Source organism: Rhipicephalus microplus, chromosome 6 (genome assembly GCF_043290135.1).
Source record: "Rhipicephalus microplus isolate Deutch F79 chromosome 6, USDA_Rmic, whole genome shotgun sequence".
In the NCBI taxonomy this organism is placed as follows: domain Eukaryota; kingdom Metazoa; phylum Arthropoda; class Arachnida; order Ixodida; family Ixodidae; genus Rhipicephalus; species Rhipicephalus microplus.
In genome coordinates, this window is record NC_134705.1 from 138,508,932 (window position 1) to 138,534,774 (window position 25,843).

General features: G+C 49.4%; 1 protein-coding gene across 1 annotated transcript; it reads left to right on the plus strand.

Annotated features, from left to right (window-relative positions):
- The first annotated feature begins 9,092 nt into the window (after window positions 1–9,092).
- On the plus strand, window positions 9,093–24,064 carry LOC119167316 (oxaloacetate tautomerase FAHD1, mitochondrial). The gene is made up of 4 exons (XM_037418786.2): window positions 9,093–9,270; window positions 14,349–14,445; window positions 20,344–20,496; window positions 23,506–24,064. The coding sequence occupies exons 1-4, from the start codon at window positions 9,209–9,211 to the stop codon at window positions 23,851–23,853; spliced, it is 660 nt and encodes a 219-aa protein (XP_037274683.2). The 5' UTR covers window positions 9,093–9,208; the 3' UTR covers window positions 23,854–24,064.
- Window positions 24,065–25,843: the final 1,779 nt, after the last annotated feature.

The following is a 25,843-nucleotide window of genomic DNA, read 5'->3' on the forward strand; positions in this document are numbered from 1 at the left end:
CCTTCCCCGCATCAGCTGGGAAACTAACTGGTGCGACCGATGGAGGTGCGGTCGCGGGACGGTCAGTTTCGCCAATTCCTCCTTCTGCTGTGATGTTGATGAACAAAGTGCGTGTGTGTATAGACGGTGTAGATACTCTTGCTCTTGTAGACACTGGTGCTGCTGTTTCGGTTATGAGCCTTCGTTTCAAACATCGTTTCTTGGGTCACAAAGTTATGTTCGCGTGGAATCGTAAAGAAACTTTTCGTGGAGTTGGAGGCGAAACGTTATGCCCTGTTGGTATTTGTTCAGTTGTACTCACGATTGGTGGACAAAATTTCCGAGTTGAATTCACCGTACTGGCTCGCGCAACTCATGACATCATTTTAGGGATAGACCTCCTTCATGAATGCGGCGCTACGCTTGACTGTGGAACTGGAGAGATTCTTCTACAAAGTACGTTGCCCGCTGCAATAGTTGACGATTTTCCGACTCTGCCCATCGATGCTCTTTCGTTGTCTGAAGATGTGACGATCCCTGGTCGGACAGCAGTGTTTGTACCCGTATGCTCTTCTCATGTCCGCTCAGGACCCTGCACTGGACTTGTGGAGCCTGATCATGCAAACGCCATTAAGAAGAATGTGCTGGTCCCACGGTCTGTCCTTACAGCCATCGACGGACATGCTTGCTTGTGGGCACTCAACGCAGCCTCAGAGCCTGTTGTTCTACCAGCCGAATTCAAACTGGGTACGTTCGAGGAGCAGGCCACAATTGACGTGAGAGTGGTCTCAGAGTCTCCAGCTATCAGTCAGACTGCGCCCAACTACTCAGCCGAGATTAAACGTATGATCAACAAGTCGTTGCCTTCTTCCGAGCAGAATGTCCTTGAGGAGGTACTTACACGCTACGCGGGAGTCTTTGATTTCGCTCAAAACAAGCGTTGTTCCATGTTGCCCGAATCCCGTATGCACCACCGCATCAACACGGGAGATGCTACACCGATACGCCAGAAACCCTATCGCGTATCCCCGTCAGAGAGGCAAGTGATCGCCGATCAGGTCAACGACATGCTGCAGAAAGGCGTTATTCAAAAGTCAAGCAGTCCCTGGGCAGCTCCTGTTATATTGGTAAAAAAGAAAGACAACTCTTGGCGATTCTGTGTAGACTACCGCCGTCTCAACGCCGTCACAAAGAAAGACGTGTATCCGCTACCACGCATCGACGATGCTGTTGATTGTCTGCACTCGGCCGCATACTTTTCGTCTGTCGACCTAAGGTCTGGATACTGGCAAATACCAATGCATCCGTCTGACAAAGAGAAGACTGCTTTTGTCACGCCTGATGGATTATTTGAATTCAACGTTATGCCGTTTGGCTTATGCAATGCCCCAGCTACCTTCGAGCGATTCATGGACTCCATCCTTCGCGGTCTCAAATGGGAGATATGTATGTGTTATCTCGATGATGTAATTATTTTTGGCAAGACATTCCACGAACACAACCATCGGCTTAGCGTTGTTCTAGACTGCGTCAAACAAGCTGGTCTCGTTTTAAACGCAAAGAAGTGTCATTTTGGTGAGCGTCAAGCCCTTGTGCTTGGATATCTAGTTGACAAGGACGGTATACGACCAGACCCGCACAAAATCAGTGCTGTCCGAGACTTCAAGCAACCGACGTCTTTGAAGGATCTCCGTAGCTTCGTGGGCCTGTGTTCTTATTTTCGTCGGTTTATCAAAGACTTCGCCCAGCTTGCTCATCCCCTGACAGAGTTGCTCCGCAAAAACACTCCATTTCGATGGACCATTGAGTGTGAGGCTGCTTTCGAGCAGCTGAAGTATTTGCTTACTTCCGGGCCCCTCTTGCGCCATTTCGACCCGGAGGCACTCACGGAACTGCATACAGATGCTAGTGGTATCGGAGTTGGTGCCGTGCTAGTTCAATATCACGATAGCCGGCAGCACGTCGTGGCGTATGCAAGTCGTACTTTGACTAAGGCGGAGAGGAATTATACGGTCACCGAACTGGAATGTCTTGCAGTTGTTTTCGCCGTCCAAAAGTTCAGACCTTATTTGTACGGCCGGCAGTTCAAGATCGTCACAGATCATCATTCGCTTTGTTGGCTTGTCGGACTACGTGACCCAGCTGGTCGGTTGGCTCGCTGGGCCTTACGGCTTCAAGAATATTGAAAAAGGGTTTATTGACGACTGTTGCGACGGCGGTCCTACGAAGAAACACGATCGTGCAAGAGCAACGGTCAAGCAGATGCCGGCGATGATCAGCACGAGCCGAGCGAGCGAAGCCCAGCACCCAGTACCCAAGCGGTGGCGATGTTGCTTGCCAACGACGCTCTTTCTTCTTCACAATTTGCCCCCGCCGAAAAAGAGCCATCCTGGCGACCTAAGAGTCTGGAGGCAGAGGGCTATAATATGGCTTAAGGCGGGCGACGTGGACGATGTCACGTCCACGCCGGCGCATGTCGTCAGATGGGGAAAGTGGCTCGATGAGAAAATTCACCGGCGAGGTTTGCTCCAAAACGCGGTATGGGCCCTCGTACTTTGGAACGAGTTTTGAGGAAATGCCGGGGGTTTGGTAAGGAACAGCCAGCCATACAAGTGATCCCGGGGAATAGCTGAGGCTTTGTGAAGAGTCGACGTTGTTTTCTTTGTGGCGCTGTTGTTCTCGAGACGTAAAGGTGCGTGCGAGTTCACGGCACTCTTCCGCATTTCGGGCAGCTTCGGACACAGATGGGCATTCGGATGCGTCAGGACGGTATGGAAGGAGAGTATCGATGGTGTGGGATGGTTCGCGTCCATAAAGAAGAAAGAAAGGTGAAAATCCAGTGGTAGACTGTGCCGCGGTGTTATATGCGAACGTAATGAATGGAAGAATGCGATCCCAGTTAGAATGATCGGATGTCACATACATGGCGAGCATATCGCCAAGGGTGCGGTTAAATCTTTCCGTGAGCCCGTTAGTCTGCGGGTGGTATGCCGTGGTCTTGCGATGAACAACATGGCATTCAGAAAGCAGAGACGTGACGACTTCTGATAGGAAGGCTCGACCTCGATCGCTTAGTAGTTCTCGAGGTGCACCATGTCGTAATATGAAGCGATGAAGGATGAAGGATGCTACGTCCCGCGCAGTGGCACTTGGAAGGGCGGCGGTCTCAGCGTAGCGTGTTAAATGGTCCACAGCGACTATAATCCACCGATTTTCATCTGATGTTGTCGGTAGAGGGCCATAGAGATCAATTCCGATCCGATCGAAAGGTTTGGCAGGGCACGGAAGCGGTTGAAGCGCACCGGACGAGTGGAAAGGCGGTGATTTGCGACGTTGACAGTCAGGACAGCCCATAACGAATTTTCGAACGAAATTATACATTCCGCGCCAGTAGAAGCGATGGCGAATGCGTTCGTAAGTTTTGAAAACTCCGGCATGACCACATTGGGGATCTTCGTGAAAGGAGGCGCAGATTCGTGATCGCAAGCTGCGCGGGACAACCAAGAGCCACTTACGACCTTCGGGGGCGTAGTTGCGTCGGTGTAGTAGCCGATCACGAATGGCGAAATGAGCAGCTTGACGTCGGAGAGATCGTGGTACCGCAGTGGTTGACGATCCAGAAAGACAGTTAAAAAGAGAAGCGATCCACGGGTCCTTGTGTTGTTCACTGGTGAAGGAGTCGAGGTCGAGAGATGCGATGGAGATACCAGTGGTTCCGCAGGCCGAGTCGGGAGGTAAAGGCGAACGCGACAGGGCGTCGGCGTCAGAATGCTTGCGTCCGCTGCGATAGATGACACGAATGTCGTACTCCTGGATTTGCAGTGCCCACCGAGCTAGGCGGCCAGAAGGGTCTTTCAATGTGGCGAGCCAACAAAGTGCATGGTGGTCCGTTACCAGGTCGAATGGGCGACCGTACAAATAAGGGCGGAACTTGCGAAGCGCCCACACTAGCGCCAAGCACTCTTTTTCAGTGACGCTGTAATTGGCCTCAGCTTTAGTAAGTGTGCGACTCGCATAAGCGACGACGTATTCGGAGTAGCCCGGCTTGCGTTGGGCGAGGACGGCGCCTAGACCAACCCCACTAGCGTCTGTGTGAACTTCCGTTGCAGCTGTTGGGTCGAAATGCCGAAGAATTGGAGGAGATGTTAGCAGACTACGGAGCATGGCAAACGCGACGTCGCAGTCAGAAGACCAGGATGAAAGGTCTGCATCACCGCGTAGGAGGTTGGTCAGTGGTGACATGATCGATGCAAAATTTCGCACGAAGCGCCGGAAGTACGAACATAGTCCGACAAAACTGCGTAATTCTTTCAGTGTTGTAGGTTTCGGGAACTCAGCGACTGCTCGCAGTTTTGCAGGGTCGGGTCGAACACCATGCTTGGAGACGATGTGCCCTAAGATGGACAGCTCTCGTGCGGCGAAGCGGCACTTTTTAAGGTTCAGTTGGAGCCCAGCGTTGGTTAAACACGTCAGAACCAGTTGGAGCCGAAACAGATGCGTAGGAAAATCGGGAGAGAAAACGACAATGTCGTCGAGGTAGCATAGACACACAGACCACTTCAGTCCACGCAGTGTGTTGTCCATGAGCCGTTCAAACGTGGCAGGAGCATTACAAAGACCAAATGGCATTACGTTAAATTCGTACAGGCCATCTGGTGTAATGAACGCAGTTTTCTGGCGATCAGCTTCTGCCATAGGAACCTGCCAGTATCCAGATCGTAAGTCTAAGGAGGAGAAGAATTCGGCTCCTTGTAGGCTGTCAAGGGCGTCGTCTATGCGCGGTAATGGATAGACGTCTTTCCGCGTCACCTTGTTTAATCGCCGGTAGTCGACGCAAAATCGAATCGATCCATCTTTTTTTCGAACTAGAACGACAGGAGATGCCCAAGGACTGTGCGATGGTCGAATAACGCGACGACGTAGCATCTCTTCGACCTGGTCGTTGATTACGTGACGTTCTGCAGCAGAGACACGGTACGGTCTTTGACGCAATGGCTGGTGCGAACCGGTGTCAATGTAGTGGTGCACTGCGGAAGTCCGACCCAATTGCGGCTGAGAAACGTCGAATGAATTCGCGAAGTGCTGGAGGAGATTAAGAAGCTCGGCGCGTTCATGGGCACTTAAGGTGTCGGCGATGGAACTCGAGAAGGTGTCACTCGATGAGCACTCCAGTGGGGAAAGGGCATGAAGTTCGGTCGAGGCGCTACTGCACGATTCGTCTGGCATGTTAAGGAATAAACAGGAATCGAGGTACTCCACTCGACCGAGACATTCGCCGGCAAGTAGCGTAAGCGGTGCAGAAAGGGGGTTGTGGACGAAAATATTGCTTCGGCCCGCAGTGACGTCGAGTGTGGCGAAAGGCAAGGAAACGGCTCTGCGGCTCATGAAAATGTCGGAAGGTGTAAACATTACTGTAGCATCGTTATAGTCATCGCAGCAAACCGGGACAATGGCAAGAGAGGCTGGCGGAATTTCAGTGTCCTCACGCACGACAAGTTTTGGCGAGCGCTCAAGGGTTTCGTGCAAAGGTTTGTCACACAGGTGCGAAAATTGAACTTCAGCGCGTGCGCAGTCGATGATGGCATGATGATTTGACAGAAAGTCCCACCCTAGGATAACGTCATGCGAGCACACCGAAAGGACGATGAACTCGACAACGTACATAGAGCCTTGGATGAATATGCGGGCCGTACAGGTGCCAAGAGGTCGAACTTGTTGTGCGCTAGCTGTACGAAGCGATAGTCCAGAGAGCGGCGTGGTCACTTTGCGTAGGGAGCGGCAGAGCTGGGCGGCTATAACAGAAACGGCAGCACCTGTGTCGACGAGGGCAAAGGTAGAAACACCATCGACAGATATAGCGACGACGTTAGCTGGTGAAGTGCGAGGACTTGAGCATTTCGACGACGGCGCAGTTCTTGCCTCTGGAACTGCGGCGTTCAGTTTTCCCGGTTGGAGGAAGCGGGTCTAGGACGCATTGGGGACAGTGATCGCCTGCGAGGAGATGGGGAGCGGGGAGAGTGAGTTTGAGGCTGGTGTGACCGAGACTCAGGAAAGTTAGTGCATCAATACTGCGGTGAGGGATAGGGAGCAGGTATGTGCATGGGCTGTGGGTCATACGGTAACGGCCGAGTAGCGTCGCGGAGTGGTTGGAAGCGACGGCGACAATATCGTGCCACGTGTCCTGGAGTACCGCAGGCGTAGCAGATCGGTCGATTGTCAGGAGTGCGCCAGGAATTGCTGACTCGTGGTGCGGCCCAAGGTGTCGAAAATGGGGCGGAGTGGGGAGCGACTGAAGACATGGGTGGCAAATGCTGCTGGCGGGGTCTGCTACGTACCACCTGGGCATACGTAAGGGGCGCGGCCACGGGCTGCATAGCCGGCGCATGGGCAACAGGCATGGCCACAGGCTGCTGGTGGGCAGCGACGGGAACAGCCTGAGCTACCTCTTCGGCAATAACGTCGCGGAGTGGTGAGGGCAGACGAGAGGACGGCGGCTGCTGCGTGAAGGGAATCAACGACAGTTGCCGAGCTACTTCTTCACGCACAAAGTCTTTAATCTCTTGCAGGGTTGGTGAGTGGTCGGGAACAGAAGTGAGACTGGAGAGCGAGTCGGCGTGTGAGGAAAATGGGCGAGTCAGGGCGCGCTGCTTGCTCAACTCGTCGAAACTTTGACACAAAGTGACAAGTTCCGCAACGGTGGCAGGATTACGGGCCAAGAGCAGTTGATATGCACCGTCATTTATCCCTTTGAGGATGTGTTGAATCTTCTCCGACTCGGGCATGGTGGTGTTCACACGGTTGCAAAGACCAATAATGTCTTCGATGTAGCTGGTGAAAGATTCCGTTGGCTTTTGTGCGCGAGTCCGCAAGCGTTGTTCGGCTCTGGACTTGCGGACTGCGGGTCGGCCAAAAACGTCAGCAAACAAGGTTTTAAAGATGGACCACGTCGTGATGTCGTTTTTGTGGTTATTATACCACATTTCGGCCACGTCAGTGAGGTAAAAGATGACGTAAGTCAATTTGTCCGCGTCATCCCACTTGTTGTTAGCGCTCACCAGTTCATAGTTAGCGAACCAGTCTTCCACGTCGGTCTCATCAGCTCCGCTAAAGACCTTGGGCTCTCGCAAACGAAGAACGCCGGGGTTGCAGGGGGATGGAGTGGAAGAGCCAGGTTGCGCGTTGTTGGTAGCCATGATGGGAGGTAGCGTTCGGTTGCGCAGCTCCAGGTTCAGGCGACGGCGAATGGCAGCACCCAGGTTCAGGCGACGGGGAATGTCAGCACCTTCCACCAATTGAAAAAGGGTTTATTGACGACTGTTGCGACGGCGGTCCTACGAAGAAACACGATCGTGCAAGAGCAACGGTCAAGCAGATGCCGGCGATGATCAGCACGAGCCGAGCGAGCGAAGCCCAGCACCCAGTACCCAAGCGGTGGCGATGTTGCTTGCCAACGACGCTCTTTCTTCTTCACAATATAATTATTCTGTGACCTACAAGAGCGGTCGATGTCACGCAGATGCCGACTGCTTATCTCGTCTTCCATCTCCAACTGTGGATGCTGATGATGATGATTTTGACAACTACCTGGCCGCAATCTCATCCAACTTCCCAAATTTGGATGTCTTTCATCACGAACAACAGCGTGACCCTTCACTGAAACCAATGATTGATGTGGCTCGTAGCTCTAAACGCGCCACGCCATTCGTGATTCATGACGCCCTACTATATCGCAAGAATTACTCCAGCCATGGTTCCACACTACTACTCGTCGTGCCAGAATGACTGCGTCTTGCGGTATTCCAAGCCGTGCACGATGAGATCACGTCTGGGCACCTTGGGTTTGCCCGAACGCTTCACCGTATCCGACAACGTTTTTACTGGCCTCGACTCTGGAAGACCACCAAGCACTACGTCGCAAGTTGTGATGTCTGCCAACGCCACAAACAACCTACCACACCATCGGCCGGCCCACTGCAGCCGGTTAAGCCACCGACATCACCATTCGAAAAAGTCGGCATAGATTTACTGGGCCCTTTCCCCAAGTCTACCACCGGCCGCCGCTGGATTATTGTGTGCGTAGATTACCTGACGCGGTATACTGAAACGATGGCGGTTGCTTCGGCCACATCATCTGATGTGTCATGGTTTCTTCTACACTCGATCATACTTCGTCACGGGGCCCCTCGTGTGGTGATAAGTGATCGCGGCCGTCAGTTTACCGCTGACGTTGTCGAAGAGTTGCTACGGCTTTGTGGGTGTCAGTATCGCCATTCCACGCCATACCACCCTCAGACCAACGGCCTCACTGAGCGCACCAATCGTACCATCATCAACATGCTTTCAATGTACGTCGCAGCGGATCACAAGAACTGGGATGCCGTATTACCTTTTGTTACATACGCCTTTAATACCGCGAAACACGAAGTCACAGGTTATACGCCTTTCTTTCTTCTCTATGCTTGTCATCCGCAAAGTTTCTTTGACACCATACTTCCATTTTCGACGAACGAAAATGCCAGTGTCGCGCAGACTTTGTGTCGCGCCGAAGAAGCTCGTCGACTTGCTCGGCTCCGAACTCTTTCCGCCCACGCTCGCGCGAAAGACCGTTACGACGCAAAACACCCGCCCGTGACTTTCGCTACAGGTGATTTGGTCTGGCTGTGGACGCCTGTTCGAAAAAAGGGACTTTGCCAGAAGTTTCTTTCTAAGTACTCAGGACCATTTGTGATTACTCAGTGCTTAAGTGACATCACTTACACTGTCGCGAGAGTGACAGCTCAGAACCGGCGTTCGCGCAAGACGCAAATTGTGCACATTGCCCGATTGAAGCCCTACAACAACCGATCGCTTCTACTCGCTCGGTGAGCTTCGTCTGGCCCGGAGGGAAATGTAACGCGGACTGAAAGAGCGAGGAAGAAGAAGAGATCGGACGCGCTCGAGCGATGGTGATTCGGCAGTGACGGTAGAGCGCTGACATTTTTCATTGTAAATAAACTTTATATTTTGTGGAGAAGTCATGTGCAAAGTGATGATGATGCGAGTCAAGACTTGTCCAACCATGGCATGTAAAAGAGCTGGCATCGAGCCAAGCCAATTCAATCCGGTCAGCACTCCGGCCAATTTCTGCTGCGGGCTCTTGGGACTCTGCTTGGGCTGCTGTGGGACCGCTTGTTTTTCGGCAAGGCCGGTTTCAATTTACCAGCGGAAAGGAAAACACCAGAACACAAGCATGAGATTAAGCAGATTTGTGGAATTCGGCAGGAAGATTATATGCGTCGGAAGAAACTACAGGTGAGTTTATAGAGCCTTGTTTTTCTCGTATTTACGCACGCCTCGCCGGGGAGAGGGAATACGGATCTGCGATAAACGTGCGATGAACTTTTATTTTTCGCGCTACGAAGTGGGCGCCCGCGTGCGTCTTGCCAACTAGTCAGTACTTGGGGAACTTTTCTAACCACGTCAAGTCATATTGTTACACTAAAACCACAATTGTTGGTGCTGTCGGCCTCGTCAAGGGTTTTGCGCTGGTCCAGGTTAAGTTTTCCTCCTCTGTCGAGTAAACATGACGTGAGTCGTCTAGACATCGCATTCCGCTGCTGGGCATCGACAGCTGTTCATTGCGTAATTCGGATTGCGGCTTTTTAGTTGGCTCAGGAATGCTGATAGCCTTCGGAGTGCGTGCTTTTTTTTTACCCCGGTCGGTGCCGTATCCTGTATCCTCTACCGCTGCTCTCGTAGAGGCTATTACCCTCTGCTTGTAGAATTGCGTAAATAAAACACACCTACAATTGTAGGCTAGTGGTGCTGCCATGAAACGGTCCGTACTTCACCACTATGAATGCACGCTTTATGCTCAATCATTGCGGTTCTTTTTCTCTCTCTCTCTTTTTTTTTTTTCGTGGTGGAGGAGGTTGATGCAGCTTAATTTGAAGGGGCCTATGAACCTGGGTAGAGCAGTCACACGCAAGCAGCCTGGCGGTAACCTCTGCGAAATTCCCGTGGGAAATACAGATGTGTCAACCTGACCTGTCGCTATACACGGCTTATCAGTGCTACGTTGCACGATTTCACTTGCTCCTACAGCTGACGTGTTACGTCAAAAAAAAAAAAGTGCGTGTATTGTAGTATCACGCCACTTTGCTTTTGTCGTTTTGCTGAGTGTTCATTGCATTTTTAAAGTGTGGCACTTTAATTATTTGGTTGTACGTGCCTAACTGATAGCTAAACACTAGACATGCATGTTTGAAACATTTATGAACGTCCGCAAGGGCAAGCGAAATACAAACCCCCTTTTCTGTCTAAATGCAGTGTCGTAATATCAATCTATTCCTTGTGTTGAGACACCCACAAGCATGACACCTCTTATGCGAAGTGTTGACTGCTCGAAAGAAAGTTGCAGGTTGGGAACCTGGTTAGTTGGTATGGTAAATAGCTATTGCCTGTCTAACAGGTTTTTTTTTTCTGTGTTCACGAACCACACAGCGATTATCATCGAAAGACATGTCGATACAGCTCGGGATAAACTGGTTCCTTGATGTTGAACCTCAGAAATGTCTTACATTCTTGATTATGCCACTGTCTAATGCCTGCAGGAAAACTGAATCAATGAGGCTCCAACAATACCTCAAAGGGCACAGGTACCACCCATTATCATTTAGTGAATGTGTAGGCTAACCTCTACAAATACACCCTTACCCAAAAACAGCTCTCTGTCTGGCGCATGTTTTGAATTCAGCATCAGAGAAATTGCCACAACATACCGAACTGTGTTAACTTGATAACATTTTATTTTTCGTCAAGCCATAAAGTTAGCGGTAGCTTGATAGGTGAACTTAAGATTGTTGAATTTGACTCGGTATGCTAGGTGGATGCAGTATGCAAAGATGAGGAAAGTCTTACTAAAGGGGGAAGAATGTGGAAGGTTAGGACCACGACGACGCACCTTTGTCATAGATGTTGTACACACCTAACATTTAACGAAAACGGAGCTTTGATGAAGATAATCTACTAGAGATGAATCATTGGTGAAGACTGATAGATGCAAACCAAGATTTACTTATTTATTCGCTCCTTGAAGCCAAAACAATATTAAGTATGTTACCTTGGCCGGCGTCCACCAGAGTTTTCGTCAATGAACAACATTTGTTAGTTTACTTCGTAGCGACACATAAACTTCTCTTATGAAAGTCTATATTTCAAGAGACCGGCACTGCATGGCTTCTGTCGCACAGTTGAATGGGTCTTCCACCCACTGGTGGCAGAAGAGACGATTCTTTATAACATAGGCCAATTTCAGGCAGTTTTGTATATAGGCTATACAGTTTTAATTCTATATTCCTGATGGTCCAGCAGGTGCTTATTTCTTGCGATTGTTGCGAGCTTGCCATCTTTTACTATTCGTGAGCACTGACTGTGCCATTGTGGTCTCTTATTTCAAGAATAGTGGTTATTGAAAGACACCCGTAATCTCGCACAGTGAGAGATGCACAGAAGTCATGTTATGGGATTCTAACGCGACTTACTGGATGCTTAGTTTTATAGGAGTTTTGCAATCAGCAGACTATATTTCTCAGTGCCTGCAGCCTATTGAAAAGAAAAGTAACTGATGGAGTTCACAGGGACAGTTTGTGTTGGTGCATAGGACCAGAGCTGTGGCACAAAATTTGAGGCATATCTTTTAACAAATATTTTTCTGAAACGTGCATGCGCGTGCAGAGGGAGATGATGTTGGGTGAACTGGTGCAGTGCAAGGAAAGACGAGTGCCTGTCATGTGTTCTTCCCTACTTTAAAGTAGTATAACCCTTCTTTGGGCCACAATTATGCAGTCAAGACATCCAGTGAAAACTCATTAACTTGACCCCTGTTAATTTGGAAAATTGAATAAACATGTTTTCTGGTCCTGGCCAATGTGTATATTATATTGTTCAGTGGCACCGAATCCTCGTTAGTTCGATCCTATTCGACCGCAGCCAAGTCAATCTGGGCCAACCTTGAAGCGCACGAAGTGCCACAAGTGTGAGGCACAAAGGAACAAAAGTCATGTTTGAAGACAACGGAAACTATCGCTAGCTTTCTGCAAGGCATAGCCGCCATCCACACTCTTACCACAGTGGCAGTGCTGGTGACCGAGGTATCAGCAGCTACCACAAACTTGTTTCATTTTTGTTTTTACTTGGTGCCTGTGAACCACATTGGTGTTATCTATCATTGTGTCAATAGCAACTGATGTCAAAGCTGCGGCAAGCAGCTTTCACCACGCGCCTTCACAACTGCATAACCATCATGATCGTGCATTAGCTTTAGCAGTTCCGTTTCAACTGTGGATGGAGGCCGCGCGTGTACTTTCACAACTGTCTGGACTCTATGGTCATGCCTTTAGTGACCACGGCTTCATTTGGAACAGATGCAGCATTCTCATTCATTTTGACATGGGAATGCAAGTTCAATGTTGCAAAAATAAAGCAACATCGGAAGCAGTGGAAGATCGAGAGATTCAGCCATGATCTCGCTGCTGGCATAAAACTCGCTGAAATGTGATGGATGAACAACCTGTCTCCAGCTGATGTTCCTGGCAAAATAATTGTTGTCACGTGCAGGTTGTGGTGTTGGTATGTAATAAAGGATAGGTTTAGGGCATGTTCCGACTTGAGGCACAGGGGTCTTGAAGCAAGGTCACATGGTGAACGAAGTCGCGAGTGACAAATGTGGCTTCTACCCTGATATTATGCAAAATAAATACATGATTTTAATACTCATTCAGAAAATGGATCTAATAGACACTTGTTTGTAATTTTCTTGATAGTTTTGATAATTCGGCCATTAAATAATTGGTACACTTCTTGGTCCCTTAAAATCTGAATCAGCGAGGTTTTACTGTAGTATACATGCCTGCATTGATTATAAGTGCAAATCACAAGCTGTGTCTGTAGTTTTATTTCACGATACTGTCAACTCTTTTGGGACAGTTCTTACAGAAAGGGTAACATAATAAAGAAAAGAAAAAACATCATTCGCAAATACGCAAATACAGGTTGCATGAAGATCAAGGAGTACACTCGTACAGATAGTCATTCAAGATCCGTTCAAATGTTGACAAATTGTTCTTGTTGAGACGCGGCGATCAGCAAAGCTGCGCAAGTGAACAACTCGTGTCCCAAACAACAACTGGCTTTTATTATCACCCTTCGTCTCGAAGGTAACTTTCTCGTGCGGGCGCATGCGCTCTCTGTCCCGCACACAGAAGCGCCGCTTTGCGTCGCCTTATTCTGTTTGGCAGCGCACACCAACAATTCATTCAACATTTAAATTACGTCAAGAAAGAAAGAGTATTCAGATCTCGGCTATATAAAGTTCATTCAGGAATGTCAGCTTCAGGCAATTCGACAGATGGCTTGCTTACCCTGCACACCATTACAGCCTTCGGGGTCTCTTGAACAAGTTCTTTTTTTCATTTCTAGACTGTCACGTCATCTGCTTTAAACTGTGCTTGCATTCATGCATGCTGCAGCAAATAGCCAGAACATCCTACGATTTGTGTTCACCAGTGCTGCGTTCTCACTCGGGCATCTGGCCAACTGCCAAACATAGTATTTGCTGCTGCCTATCGAAAACTTTTGTAGTACTTCAGTCTCCGTAGTCAAGAAACTTGAGTTCAAGCTTCTTCCAACAATCTAACTTGAATAAAGTGCAGGCGATCACACTCTGACAACTGCACACAGACATGTACATTACACCTATCATGCTAAAGAGAACCAACCTAGACTTTTCACCGCACTGTCAACATTGCAATCAAGGGTGCTGTAGCTTTAGACCACATGCTCTGGCTGAGCCCCCTTAAACTAGGTGGTACAGAATTATTGGACAAGTTCTCTTGAAAGGCTGCCAGGTGCAGCGCAGAGCTCTGTAACCAACTCCTGGCCGTCCATGGGGCCCGGGACATTGTGAAAAGGCTGCTCCCTGAAAGGAGCAACCACTATACCCCCGTTACTCTATTTTGGCTTAGAGTGTAGTATGGTAGAGTGTATACGGTTTTCGGGGAAAAAAGTAGGACTTGTATGGTGATATAGTGAGTCTCCAACATCTTCCTGGTTGGAGCCACCTGGCTGAGCTAGCCAAATGATTCCACCCAGGTGGCTACGGTCCTGTTCAACCTCTGCCACCTTTGGACTGGAATGAAGTACTCACTCTCTCACTCCAGCTACCGTCGAGACTTCCTTTTCTGGTGCTCATATTGTCTCACTGCTGTTCACATCTTCATTTTCTGCTGTTGCTCTGACCTCTCGAGGTTGGAGATAACCTTTATAAAAGGAGGTGGTTGCGAGACTTCAGGTAGTTGGAGGCTGATTACGGTGGCTGTGTTTCCCTGCAGGGAGCACGCTGAGGAACTGGGCCATGCTGTGCCCAAGGAGCCGCTGCTGTTCATGAAGCCTCCAACAGCTTACATTACTGAAGGACAGTCTATTATGGTAAGTTCAGCACAAGAAAATCCACTCGGCAGTCTGAGAACCTGAGACACATGGCACTGGCGTGGGGGAAATAATGTGAAATCGCATAACCTTATTAGAAGGTGAATAATTATGTCCTGTGCTTGTTCTGTGTCCTTTGCTCATCTTACATACGTGCCTTTAGCACTTACATAAGTTATGGATAATTGTGTGCATTGTAAACTGACTGTATATTTCTTGCACATTGAGAATCAATAATGCACAGCTCCAGATTAGTTCAATAGGCTTTGTATTAAAAGGGAAAGTTGAGGTTTATGCATTTTTTTTGTCTATCAAGATGGCACAGAGTCATAAAGTATGGCACACACATTGTGAATGTATGTTGTTGTGACCGGCGCCAGAGCGGAAGAGGGAGCGGCGCTCCTTTAATCTTCAAACAAGTAACCGAACGACCGGCTGCCTACTGTTAGGACCGGCGCCAGGTCTGACAATGGATCGGCGTTCCTTTTGATGTTCCTTTTTAGTCGCCAAACGGGCTGGCGGCCTGTGTCCGCCATGTATTGTTCCCCCCTGGCCGGAGGGTGCGGCGTCTTGCCGCCGCGACACCGTGAGCAGTTCGGGAGACCACAAGTGCCGCTTCTTCTTTGGAAGATGACGGCGGCGGCGGCGGCCGGAAATCGTCCCGCTAATTGAACGAGTCGTTCGGCGACCATTTGAAGCTTGTTTACGGCGGCCCTTTCGATGGATGCAGTCATCAACTTCAGACCCCTCGCCCAGCGACACCCCTTGACGAGGAGGAGCCACGTTCGTGCCACATGGCCGTGCAGTGACCACGCTTCAATTTTGAACGTTCACGTGGACCGTGCGTGCTCGTCACCCTCGCGGGTAATGTGTGATCCGTGGTTGGACGGTGCCCTCTGTACGCGGTCCCCGATCTAGGGATCTGGGGAGGACAGACCCTTTATAATGAGCCCCCGCGGCTCATTCGTGTGTGCTTTTTTTTCGAGAGCAGAACCGAGCAGAACCATGTAGAACCAAGCACCATGTAGCGCTATGTTAGGAGACATGTAGAGGCCTGCCACGTTTGAGAGCTCACCGTGTAGGGAGTTCGCAATGTACATATTGTAAATAAACCCTCTTCAAGTCTCTCTTCCTCCTGCCTCGACAACTTCATCCCGGACCTCCGGTGTCTGGAAACCCCGGTCGCAACAACTGGTTGGCAGCGGTGGGATACGAGTCTGCGACGGAGAGCGACATGTACCGGAGGCCAGCCGAAAGCCCTGGAACTCGGCGGGATCGAAGCAGCGTACCACCACCGCACGTAATGGGGTGAGTGCCTGGCTTTGTGCTTGAGATATATCGAGTCTTTTAGCCTAAATTCGTTAAAAGATGGATATAACCAACAACTGCCTGGCCACTGTGGTTGTTATCTCAGCACAAGGCAGCACTGGATGATTATCTGAGCAAGTACGCTAAAGCAGGAAAGCTTAGATGATTCAATAGGAACAAGGGGTAATGTTTCAAAATTTCTAAGGGTACGTTGCGGGTTAAATTTTAGGATGTTGTAAAAAGCAGGAGTGAAAAATTAACAAGAAAAAGTAGAGAGGGATGTTGGCCACGTAGTGCTACTTGGGTGCTTAAGCTTGTGGTCTCCGCTGTGAGATTTGCCAGGCTTCAATTTCTCTAGACCCAGAATTGAAGCGCTGGTGGGTTTGTGTTTTGTCACAGCTGAGCCAAAGCAAAGTAGTCGCCATGGATCTTACGAGATTGACGAGAGAGAACCTGCTGAACCTGTGTTGGGATCTGGAGCTAGATTTTAATGATGATATGCCTGCTTCTAAACTCCGCGAAGTGATTCTCGAAAGCAATAGTGACAATGAGGAAATCGAGCACTTCGGGAATATGTACTTATTGGACCAGGAGGAGGAAGTACAAAGGGCGCAAAGAAAGGAAAGATGGCGCCAGGAGGAATTGGAAGCTGAGCGCAGGCATGAAGAACATATAAAAAGGATGCAGGAATTAGATGAAGAGATAGAAAGGCTTAATTGTGAATTGGTGGCATTGCAGCAAAGTGGTCAATCCATAGATGTAGCGCACGAACGGTGCGATGTAGCGGCGGTGCCGTTTAAGACCGAAGCGAAGGCTACAGGTCAGACATCTGTAGATGTAGCGCACGAACGGTGCGATGTAGCGGCGGTGCCGTTTAAGACCGAAGCGAAGGCTACAGGTCAGACATCTGTAGATGAAGTGCACGAACGGTGCGACGTAGCGGCGGTGCCGATTAAGGCCGAAGAGAGGACTACAGGTCAGAAATTTGCAGATGTACCGCACGAACGGTGCGTTTCAGCAGCGGTGCCGTTTAGGGCCGAAGAGAGTGCTGCGGGTCTGATATCTGTAGATATAGCGGCGGTGCCGTTTGAGGCCAAAGAGAAGGCTAGTGCCTGTAAGGGAATGGAACAGGTTTTAACCCATTCTGAGGGAAAAGAGCTCGCGGTCACAGCAGGGTGTGAGGGTTCCGTGGTGGGGGAAACGAAGTTAAGATTAACAGAGTGTTCCATCGAACCTTGCAGCCCTGTAGACCATGTTGATGAGCGTCAGAGGCGGACGAAAGGCTCCAGGTTTGGCACCAAGGAATGTGCCAAACGGAGAAAGCGTCCGAAAAACAGAAGCGCGGCAAGGCTCGCGATCAGCGCGGCGCGTTTGACGAGGACCTTCAAACGGCGTGGCGGATTTGCGAGAAAAGGCCCGTTGTCTTCTCTGACTGGCTTAAATCGCAGGCGTCTGAGCGGCCGGAGAGTAAGGAACAGAAGTGCGCAATCTACGCGGCCGCGGTCTTACGATGAACTGATAGGCAATCATCAGGACTGGGCGCGCGAGATGGCGGAGGAGCATATCGGTGATGAAGAACGTCAGAGTAGGACGAAAGGCTCCCAGGTCCGCACAAAGAAGCGTGCACAGGGGAGAAAGCGTCCGAAAGGCAACAATAAGGCAAAGCTCGAGATGAGCACAACGCGTTTGAGTAAGGGTTTCAAACGGCGTGGTAAAATCGCGAGAAAAGTACCGTTGTCATCTCTGACGGGTCTGTATCGTGTGCGTCCGAACCGCCGGAAAAGAAAAGCGCATCGTACGCGGCAGTGTTTGAAGGAGAGATTGCTAGGCAATTATCCAGACAGTCCGCGCGAAAAATCAGATGAGCATGTGGGTGCTGGTGAGCATCAGAGATGGGCGAAAGGCTCCGTAGACGGCACCAAGAGACGTGCAAAACGGAGAAAGCGCCGTAAAAACAGGCAGGCAGAAATCGCGACGCGTTTGAGGAATGTATTCAAATGGCGGAGCGAAATTTCAAGAAAGTTGCCGTATCGCAAGCGTCCAAGCGGCCAGAGAACAAAGAAAAGAGAAGCGCATGGTGTGCGTAAGTGGTCGAAGGGCAAGAGACCCTTCCGTTGTTCTCGCGGTGCATTGGACGGGGTGCGGGGCAAAAGAGTCGGTGGTTTTCGAGGGGCAGGAAGCGACAGCAAGTCGGCTTCGAGGAACGTCGCGGGGTTCGGTAGCAGGGCGATTGACGCGTGTTGTAGACCCCGTTTCTCGAGAAAATCGTTCCGGGCGCGACCACCGCGAGTTCGACTCAGAGTTGTTGCGAACAGCTGTTAGCCTCTCGGAAAACGTCGACTCGGGACTGTTGAAAGGAACATTTTGTTTGTTTTTGTGATTTTGTAAATAACTCGTTTGTACCTTGTTTTCGTTAGCGCTCTATCATTTTGGTAGCCTATATACGTTGTATAGATCTATTGGAAGGAAACGACACGCATAGGAGCCTGCGTCATGGTAGATACGTGTAAATGAGCAGGAGCAACGTTATGAACTAATTATGACTGAGCGTAGAGACGCAAAGTTATTGCTTGCGAGATTTTTCAGGATTCATGCGAAACTTTTTTTTGTTGTTCATTTAATGTTTTGTTCGCATGTGTCCGGTGTGTAAGAAAAGCTAGCTCGTGAGTTTATATGTATGCTTTGTGAAAGTGGCAACAGCAAGGGAACGGTTAGGTGGTATCTCATCCAGGCAGGAGCACTGTGATGTGCGTTTGCGGATATATAATAAAGATGTTCCTAATGCAGGTGCAGCACGGCAGTTATGCTTTCGTCTTCTCAAAAGGAATTGACGACTGGCTTTGGCGGCACTAAATTTCGGGAACTAAAAGATAGCGTGAAGTAAAATGCTTTATTTTATGAGTATGATACCTGGTGGGTTACGGCGGATTGCTCACGCAAGCACTCGGGTATGCCACGGTGAGCGCATCACTTGACAGTTAGTTTTTTTGAAAGCAGTTTGATGGGAAGATTATTATCGGATCGGGATTAGGAGTTTTGGTGAAACCTCAGAGAAACGTCCCGATTGCTGCTTTGTGTTTGGTAATACCGCTTAAGTAAGGTTGCTTTTGGATAATTTGTCGGACTCGACGTGTCTCAGTGCGGGCAGGGTGCTCTCCCGTGCCTGTGGTGGTGTGTATGAATGCTTTTCCCAGAGGGGAGCCACAAGGAGCGAGAGGGAAAGAGTCCTTGGCTGAGCGTCATCAGCAGTGGCCTGGAAGACAGCACTACACAGCGACACTTCGGGCAACCTGTGCAGCTGGTCACCCTCAGGTCGCTTCTCCCGCCGGCGGACGAGCTGTTGTGACCGGCGCCAGAGCGGAAGAGGGAGCGGCGCTCCTTTAATCTTCAAACAAGTAACCGAACGACCGGCTGCCTACTGTTAGGACCGGCGCCAGGTCTGACAATGGATCGGCGTTCCTTTTGATGTTCCTTTTTAGTCGCCAAACGGGCTGGCGGCCTGTGTCCGCCATGTATTGTTCCCCCCTGGCCGGAGGGTGCGGCGTCTTGCCGCCGCGACACCGTGAGCAGTTCGGGAGACCACAAGTGCCGCTTCTTCTTTGGAAGATGACGGCGGCGGCGGCGGCCGGAAATCGTCCCGCTAATTGAACGAGTCGTTCGGCGACCATTTGAAGCTTGTTTACGGCGGCCCTTTCGATGGATGCAGTCATCAACTTCAGACCCCTCGCCCAGCGACACCCCTTGACGAGGAGGAGCCACGTTCGTGCCACATGGCCGTGCAGTGACCACGCTTCAATTTTGAACGTTCACGTGGACCGTGCGTGCTCGTCACCCTCGCGGGTAATGTGTGATCCGTGGTTGGACGGTGCCCTCTGTACGCGGTCCCCGATCTAGGGATCTGGGGAGGACAGACCCTTTATAATGAGCCCCCGCGGCTCATTCGTGTGTGCTTTTTTTTCGAGAGCAGAACCGAGCAGAACCATGTAGAACCAAGCACCATGTAGCGCTATGTTAGGAGACATGTAGAGGCCTGCCACGTTTGAGAGCTCACCGTGTAGGGAGTTCGCAATGTACATATTGTAAATAAACCCTCTTCAAGTCTCTCTTCCTCCTGCCTCGACAACTTCATCCCGGACCTCCGGTGTCTGGAAACCCCGGTCGCAACAATGTGCCGTACTGTCGCTGCGATCTTTCAGCCACATTGGGAATGATGGGTAGTACACAGATTTGCCTAGTCTTGGTGCTTGTGTGCTTTGAACGCACTTGTGGCTTTTTTTTATTTCTGTGTTTTGGTTTTGTGTCGTATAAAAGAATGGAATTTTGTGAACTTCGTCAGCCAATTTGAATTGTTGAGTCTCAAAGCTGTCGGTGGTGAAGTACAACTACTGAACTTTGGTGGTTGTTGTTTTGTGACTAAGCAGCTCCAAGCCATGCCAGGCCAAACAGAGCCGAAAGTATGAAGATAAGACAAATTTGTGTACCACTTATCATTCTCATGCACGCTGAAGCGCCACGCGTGCAGGTCCCATTGACACCAGTGCTCGTGTTCCCTTTTGGGTCGGCCATGCACGTGTCCCTTCGTCATTTCAGATTCCTCGAGGTTGTGAAGAGCTGGACCACGAAGTCGAACTGGGCGTGGTCGTAGGGCGCCGAGGCTCGGCCATTCGAGCGGAAGAGGCCCTCGACTACGTGGCAGGATATGTGGTAGCACTGGACATGACTGATCGGCAGCTGCAGAGACAGGTGAACACTTCTTAAAGCAATGCTAAATGAAAATCTGTAGCCTACTTACTCGATTGCAGTGCTGTGCATTACTTGTGCTATGTCGTGTAAGTAGTGTCGTAGTACTACTGTGTGGCGACTCCAAGCGCTACACTGTGGTGACTCAAAGCGGTGCACGAGGTTACTATCAAGCGCACATGTGCGCAGACAATCCGACCTTTCCTTGACGGGATATCCACTAATAAAAGTTAACTCGTTGCTTGGGACATGTGTTGTTCAACTGCCTGGCTCTGCCGGGAATTGCATTCGAACAAGTGTGGGTACTGTGATTGCCATGGGATGCTGTTACATGCCCACAGTGTAGTGTGATGTGAACACTATGGCAGTGCTTGTCGGAGCTGAGAGTGGCAGCCAACACGTTCAAAGAGAAAAAATTGCTTAAGGCTAGGACATGTGGTAGCGTAACTCACCCCCGAATGCAGAGATGTTACTTCGCTCGCGACTTCAACTTAACTTGAGCGAGTCGGGGTGAAGCAAGCAGTGGACTTCAAAACGCCCAAGTCAGCCTTCGCGTTTCATAGATGCCCAGGCTGTCTTGCTTGGTCAAGCCAAGAACGTGCTTCAAAGCAGAAACACGCTGCTCGCTTGCTAACAAGGGTAATAATGAAGTTGTTTGCGTAAGGCATGCATTACAGCAAAAAAAGATCATATGTTTTAAAATAACTATAAAAACGAAGGGCCACAAGCATATTCTTGCCATTTTACGACTAACGAGCGGCACGTGGTGCCTGCCGCCACAGCGATGCACATTGTTGCTTCTGTGAAGCGATCGTTGCCCGCTGGTTTTAGTGGCCACCCAAATGCGGCGCGTTCCTCCACAGTTGCTTGTTTGGATGCGAAACAAGCATCGTGTTGGGTTCTTTCGTCGTTTTTTGTTTTTGTTTTTTTTTTTTTTCAATCGAACGTTACGGCATGTATTTGTGCTGACCTGGCTCACGAGGTGACGTGATTTTCACGGTTTTTGCCTTTCTGTTCACCTGTGTGCATGTCTGTAGTGAGCTAGGTCGCAGTTATTATGAAAAAAAAAAAGTTCTGGGAACAAATGTGATTCGTATCCTTTTGTTGAGCTTGGTAAACAAGAGAAAAAGCGGGGGTCAGGACATTGCCCTCAGCAGAATTCTGTCTCGTCTCGGGGGTGCAGCAGTGTATCGCTGCATGATGGTGAAGCAGATAAAAAAACCCGTGATAGGGGCACCTCTTTTTTATGTGTGTGGAATTTTACGTAGTGTTGTGCTACAAGCGATGCCTTTCTGAGCGAGAAACAGCGCCCTAGACGGGACGAAAAGATAGACGAGGCACACAGACACAGCGCCGAGTCAATTTTGTACCGAAAGAGGCGGAAATTGTTGTCATGTTTAAGAAAAACAGAAAAGGCCGTTGCGGTTACGGAACACTTCGGCGTCGTCCCCACCTAATAATACGCACGTGTGAGTAGTCGACACAGCCTGTAACACCAAGCAACTCAGCCACTTCATAAAAGTCCCCCATAACTATAGAAAGTGCTGTCGGCTGCGGGAAGCGCACCAGCATTGCGTACAGGTGCTTTGCCATGAGTAGCGTAACTTTTCCTACTGCACGGCAAACTGTCGACTGCGGAATTCGGATGAGATTCCCGGTGACTGTTTGGAATGTGCCAGCGCCATAAAACCCGAGAGCCATCAGTAGCTGTAACACAAGAGGCACAGGCTGTCCTCTGTTGTCCCCACTTTCACGGAGCGGCAACATACCCAGCAGCTGCCGCACGGCGTTCTTCGTGAATCTGTATCGAGCGTGGAATTGTTCCTCGTCGTACAACTCCATCGGATTTCCTCGGTCACGTAAAGCGGGTACAAGAATCTTCGGCAGGCAGTGCGCCTCAGAAAATGCTACGCTTATGGCGAGGCAAGCAAACTCAAAAGCCGCCACCCTCCGAGCGACGTCCATTCGAGAGGTGGCCATGTTGGAATAACGCATGAAGTCGCTTTCAAGCTAGCCCCGCAGCTGACTTGAAACTTGTCCTGACTTCGACCGAGCCAAAACGCCTTCAAGTCGTCCGCAATTTCGAGAACGATTTATGGTGACCGGCAAGACTGTCTTGAGTCAAGAACGAGTCAAGTACGAGTCAAGTAACATCTCTGCATTCGGGGGTTAGCTCCAAGCCATCTTCTCCTGTTTAGCTTGCAGCATGCTCATCGGTATGAGAGAAAAAGGAGACGGTTTGTAGCTTAGCAATGTTGGTAACTCCACTTACTACATACTTCAAGATCTTCGCAGCTGAACATCAGTGAGGCAATGAAAGTTCTGTAGTGACATCATTCGATGATCACTTGGAAAGATGTTCATGGGGCCCTTCAACCAAGTGAACAGCAATGTCCTGTGAGAGGCTGCGCCACACAGCAGATGCGCACTCAACAATCTGCAAACTGCTCATGGGTCCTATGACAACAAAAAACATTTTCTGGACTTTCATTGCCTTCATCATTGGTTGCCTTCATGCAATTGTGGTAAATAATTGCCGTCCAAGCAGTGTTTGTCACGAGCTGGGATCTATTGAAGAGCTTTTTGTTCTAACTTTTAATATCTCTAGTATAACCACATTTAACAGCTGCATTTTCGATGGAGGCGGAAATGGTGTAGGCCCATGTGCTCAGATTTTGGCGCACGTTAAAGAAAGAGATGCACACTTCAAACATTGGGTTTAATGACATTATGTTAAAGGATGTTATTAGGAACACCTAAAGGAGTTTATGGATAGCAACTCATGCTGTGATGTGTGTGATCCCTAGCTGTGTTGCATGCCAACAAAACCTAAAGAGAAACCAGTGCAAGTGTTTAGAGCCTTTGAGGTAACATATGATAGCATTACTTCATTATAGTTTTCTCACACTCACAAACTGCCTCATTTTTCCACCTCCAAGCCACATACAGCTTTGGTGTGAAAAAAGCCTCCAAATGAATTTCCTTCCACACATGCCTTATTGTGTCACGCAGTGCCAAGCCCAGGGCCTCCCATGGGAGCGTGCCAAGGGCTTCGACACCTCCTGCCCCGTGGGACACTTTCTGCCCAAGGAGTCCGTGAGTGACCCTCACGCACTCACCCTCTGGTGCAAGGTGAATGGGCAGCAGCGGCAAACGGGGAGCACCTCGCACATGCTCTTCACCATCCAGCAGCTGTTGGAGGCGGCCAGCGCGCGCTTCACCCTCGAACCAGGCGACCTCCTGCTTACCGGCACGCCCAGCGGTGTGGGGCCCGTGCGTGCCGGTGACATCGTCGAGGCTGGCATCGAGGGGCACGGCCAGGTTCGCTTCCCAGTTGAGCAGCAGAAGCCCAAGCAGTAGTATTTCACTAGGGTTATTTTAGTGGGGTGGTCATTTGTCCGTTTGATGAAAGGACACGGCACTAACGAGGTTGGAGGACGGGAGGAAGTAATCCAATGCACCTCTTGTCTTGTAGAATAATGGGACTAGGATTCGAGGAATGACACGAAAGTGTGACTAGTACAGCACTAGTTCTTTGCTTTAATGTACATGTTGTTTGACTTGCATGGCATCTTTCATTCCTGACGAGTCGCCTAGCTTGGCCCTAGATGTTTCTGCTTCAGCGAGCACATCTGGTATGGTTCTTCCCGTCCCGTTCTGCTTCCTCGTTAGTGCTACGTTCTCTCATCGTTCTAGGGGCCTAGTAGTTGCGAAGCAGAATGTTCGAATTTCAAATCTGGTTTCTCTTCGCACAGTGAGTTTTTGCCCTAAGCACGGCTTTTCTATCCGAAGCAGCTAAACAGTCCGTATGAGCAACCTTGGAATGAACGTGTGGATGAGTGACATACGGCGAATAGCTACTTCAGATTTTCTACTGCTGCAGTCTCGTATCGCTTGTAGCTGCTGGCTCCTGTCTAAGTGGCAGAGTCTAGTTATTGCACAGGCTTAGAACACTGGGTTATTTTATAGTAATATGACTAATTTCGTGTTTCGCAGTAATGCTAATAATGTTGCAGCTTATTGCGACTAGCTTTTGAAGAACTCTACAAAGTACCCTAGTCTTTTCTTCATTCTTCTTTTACTCTTTTCTATCCTGGCATTCTGGAATAGAGAAATCTACACCTACTGCACTGCCGTTCCAGCGAGCTAAATGTGAAGGCTATAACAAAAAAAAATTTTCTCGCTACCTGCACATATGGAGTTTGCAGATTGTACCGATCAGTACCGGGAGAAGTTTACAAATGGCCAAACCTCTGACCTCTTGTATCATATCGTATCTTTGCAGCACTCGTGTAGATAGGCTCATACGAACAAGCCACACATTCGATGGCTCGCTGAAGCTCAAAAAAAATTAATATTCAAAAGAAACGGCAAGTTTTTTATGCAGTGCCTCTAAATTTGCAGCAAAAATATTACACCTAGTTTTTTTCTTCTAGATGATATCTGGGCGCATGTCCTGTCCTTCGTTTCTTAGGTCTGCGAGTTCCGCCCAGTGTAATTTCCGCTGATTATTTGACGACTTCTAGTAGCATGGCCAGTAACACGGTTTTCGTTTATTTGGCTGATGCAAATAATTGTAAGGTCTCCAAGCATACAACAATGCATGAACTTTTTTATTAGTGTGCGCACTCTTGAAAAGCAGTGGCTGTTGTGGACCTTCCACGAAACAATCCTTCGTAGTTCTTAAGAGAGGTCTACGGAAACCTCTCATTCTCTGCACATATTTTTGCCCTTTTAAAGCGCTGTGGAAGCGGCTGAACTTATCAGGGAAACAAAGCCATTCCAAGTGGGTTATGAATGGAAAGGTCGCTCATTATTCCTTCAATTTCTTTTCCATTAGCGCTCTTTGGCATATCCAAGCTACAGTTAGTGCTTCTTACTGCTGTACTTATGTCTTTCTACAAGGTACTGAGGCCATCGAAACTTCTGAGGTGGCTATTCCATGTGTGGCCTGGGAAATTTTGAAGGCCCTTGTACGTTTGTTTTCGTCTCCTGGTAGCCTAACTCGAGGCTAATTGCTCATTAAAGCACGGTATACTTAATTTCAATAGCTTTGATCCTCTCTGCCTTTCTTTTTCGCTTCTTTGACGGCATGTCGTGTACTTTGCCCTTTTTCGCAAAATTGACTCTATAACTCTAGTTGAATGAACAATTGTCAGTCAGAACTTTGTGGGAATGGCGAGAATGCGATTTTCTGCGTGTTTCTGGGTGCGCAAGCTTTCAGGCTTCATTGACTGATCAGGAGAGGCTTTGTAGCCGGTGGCACGATATGGAAGTTGTGGTCTGCTACTATTGGAAAAACAGACTGCTCTACAGTGAATTGTCAGGGAAGTTGTGACAGGTAGCCTGG

Coding starts and splice junctions, on each gene's coding strand:
- LOC119167316 (XM_037418786.2), top strand. CDS start 9,209: ATGAGATTAAGCAGATTTGTGGAATTCGGCAGGAAGATTATATGCGTC. Junction 14,446..20,343: donor CTGAAGGACAGTCTATTATG/GTAAGTTCAGCA, acceptor TCGTCATTTCAG/ATTCCTCGAGGTTGTGAAGA. Junction 20,497..23,505: donor ATCGGCAGCTGCAGAGACAG/GTGAACACTTCT, acceptor TGTGTCACGCAG/TGCCAAGCCCAGGGCCTCCC.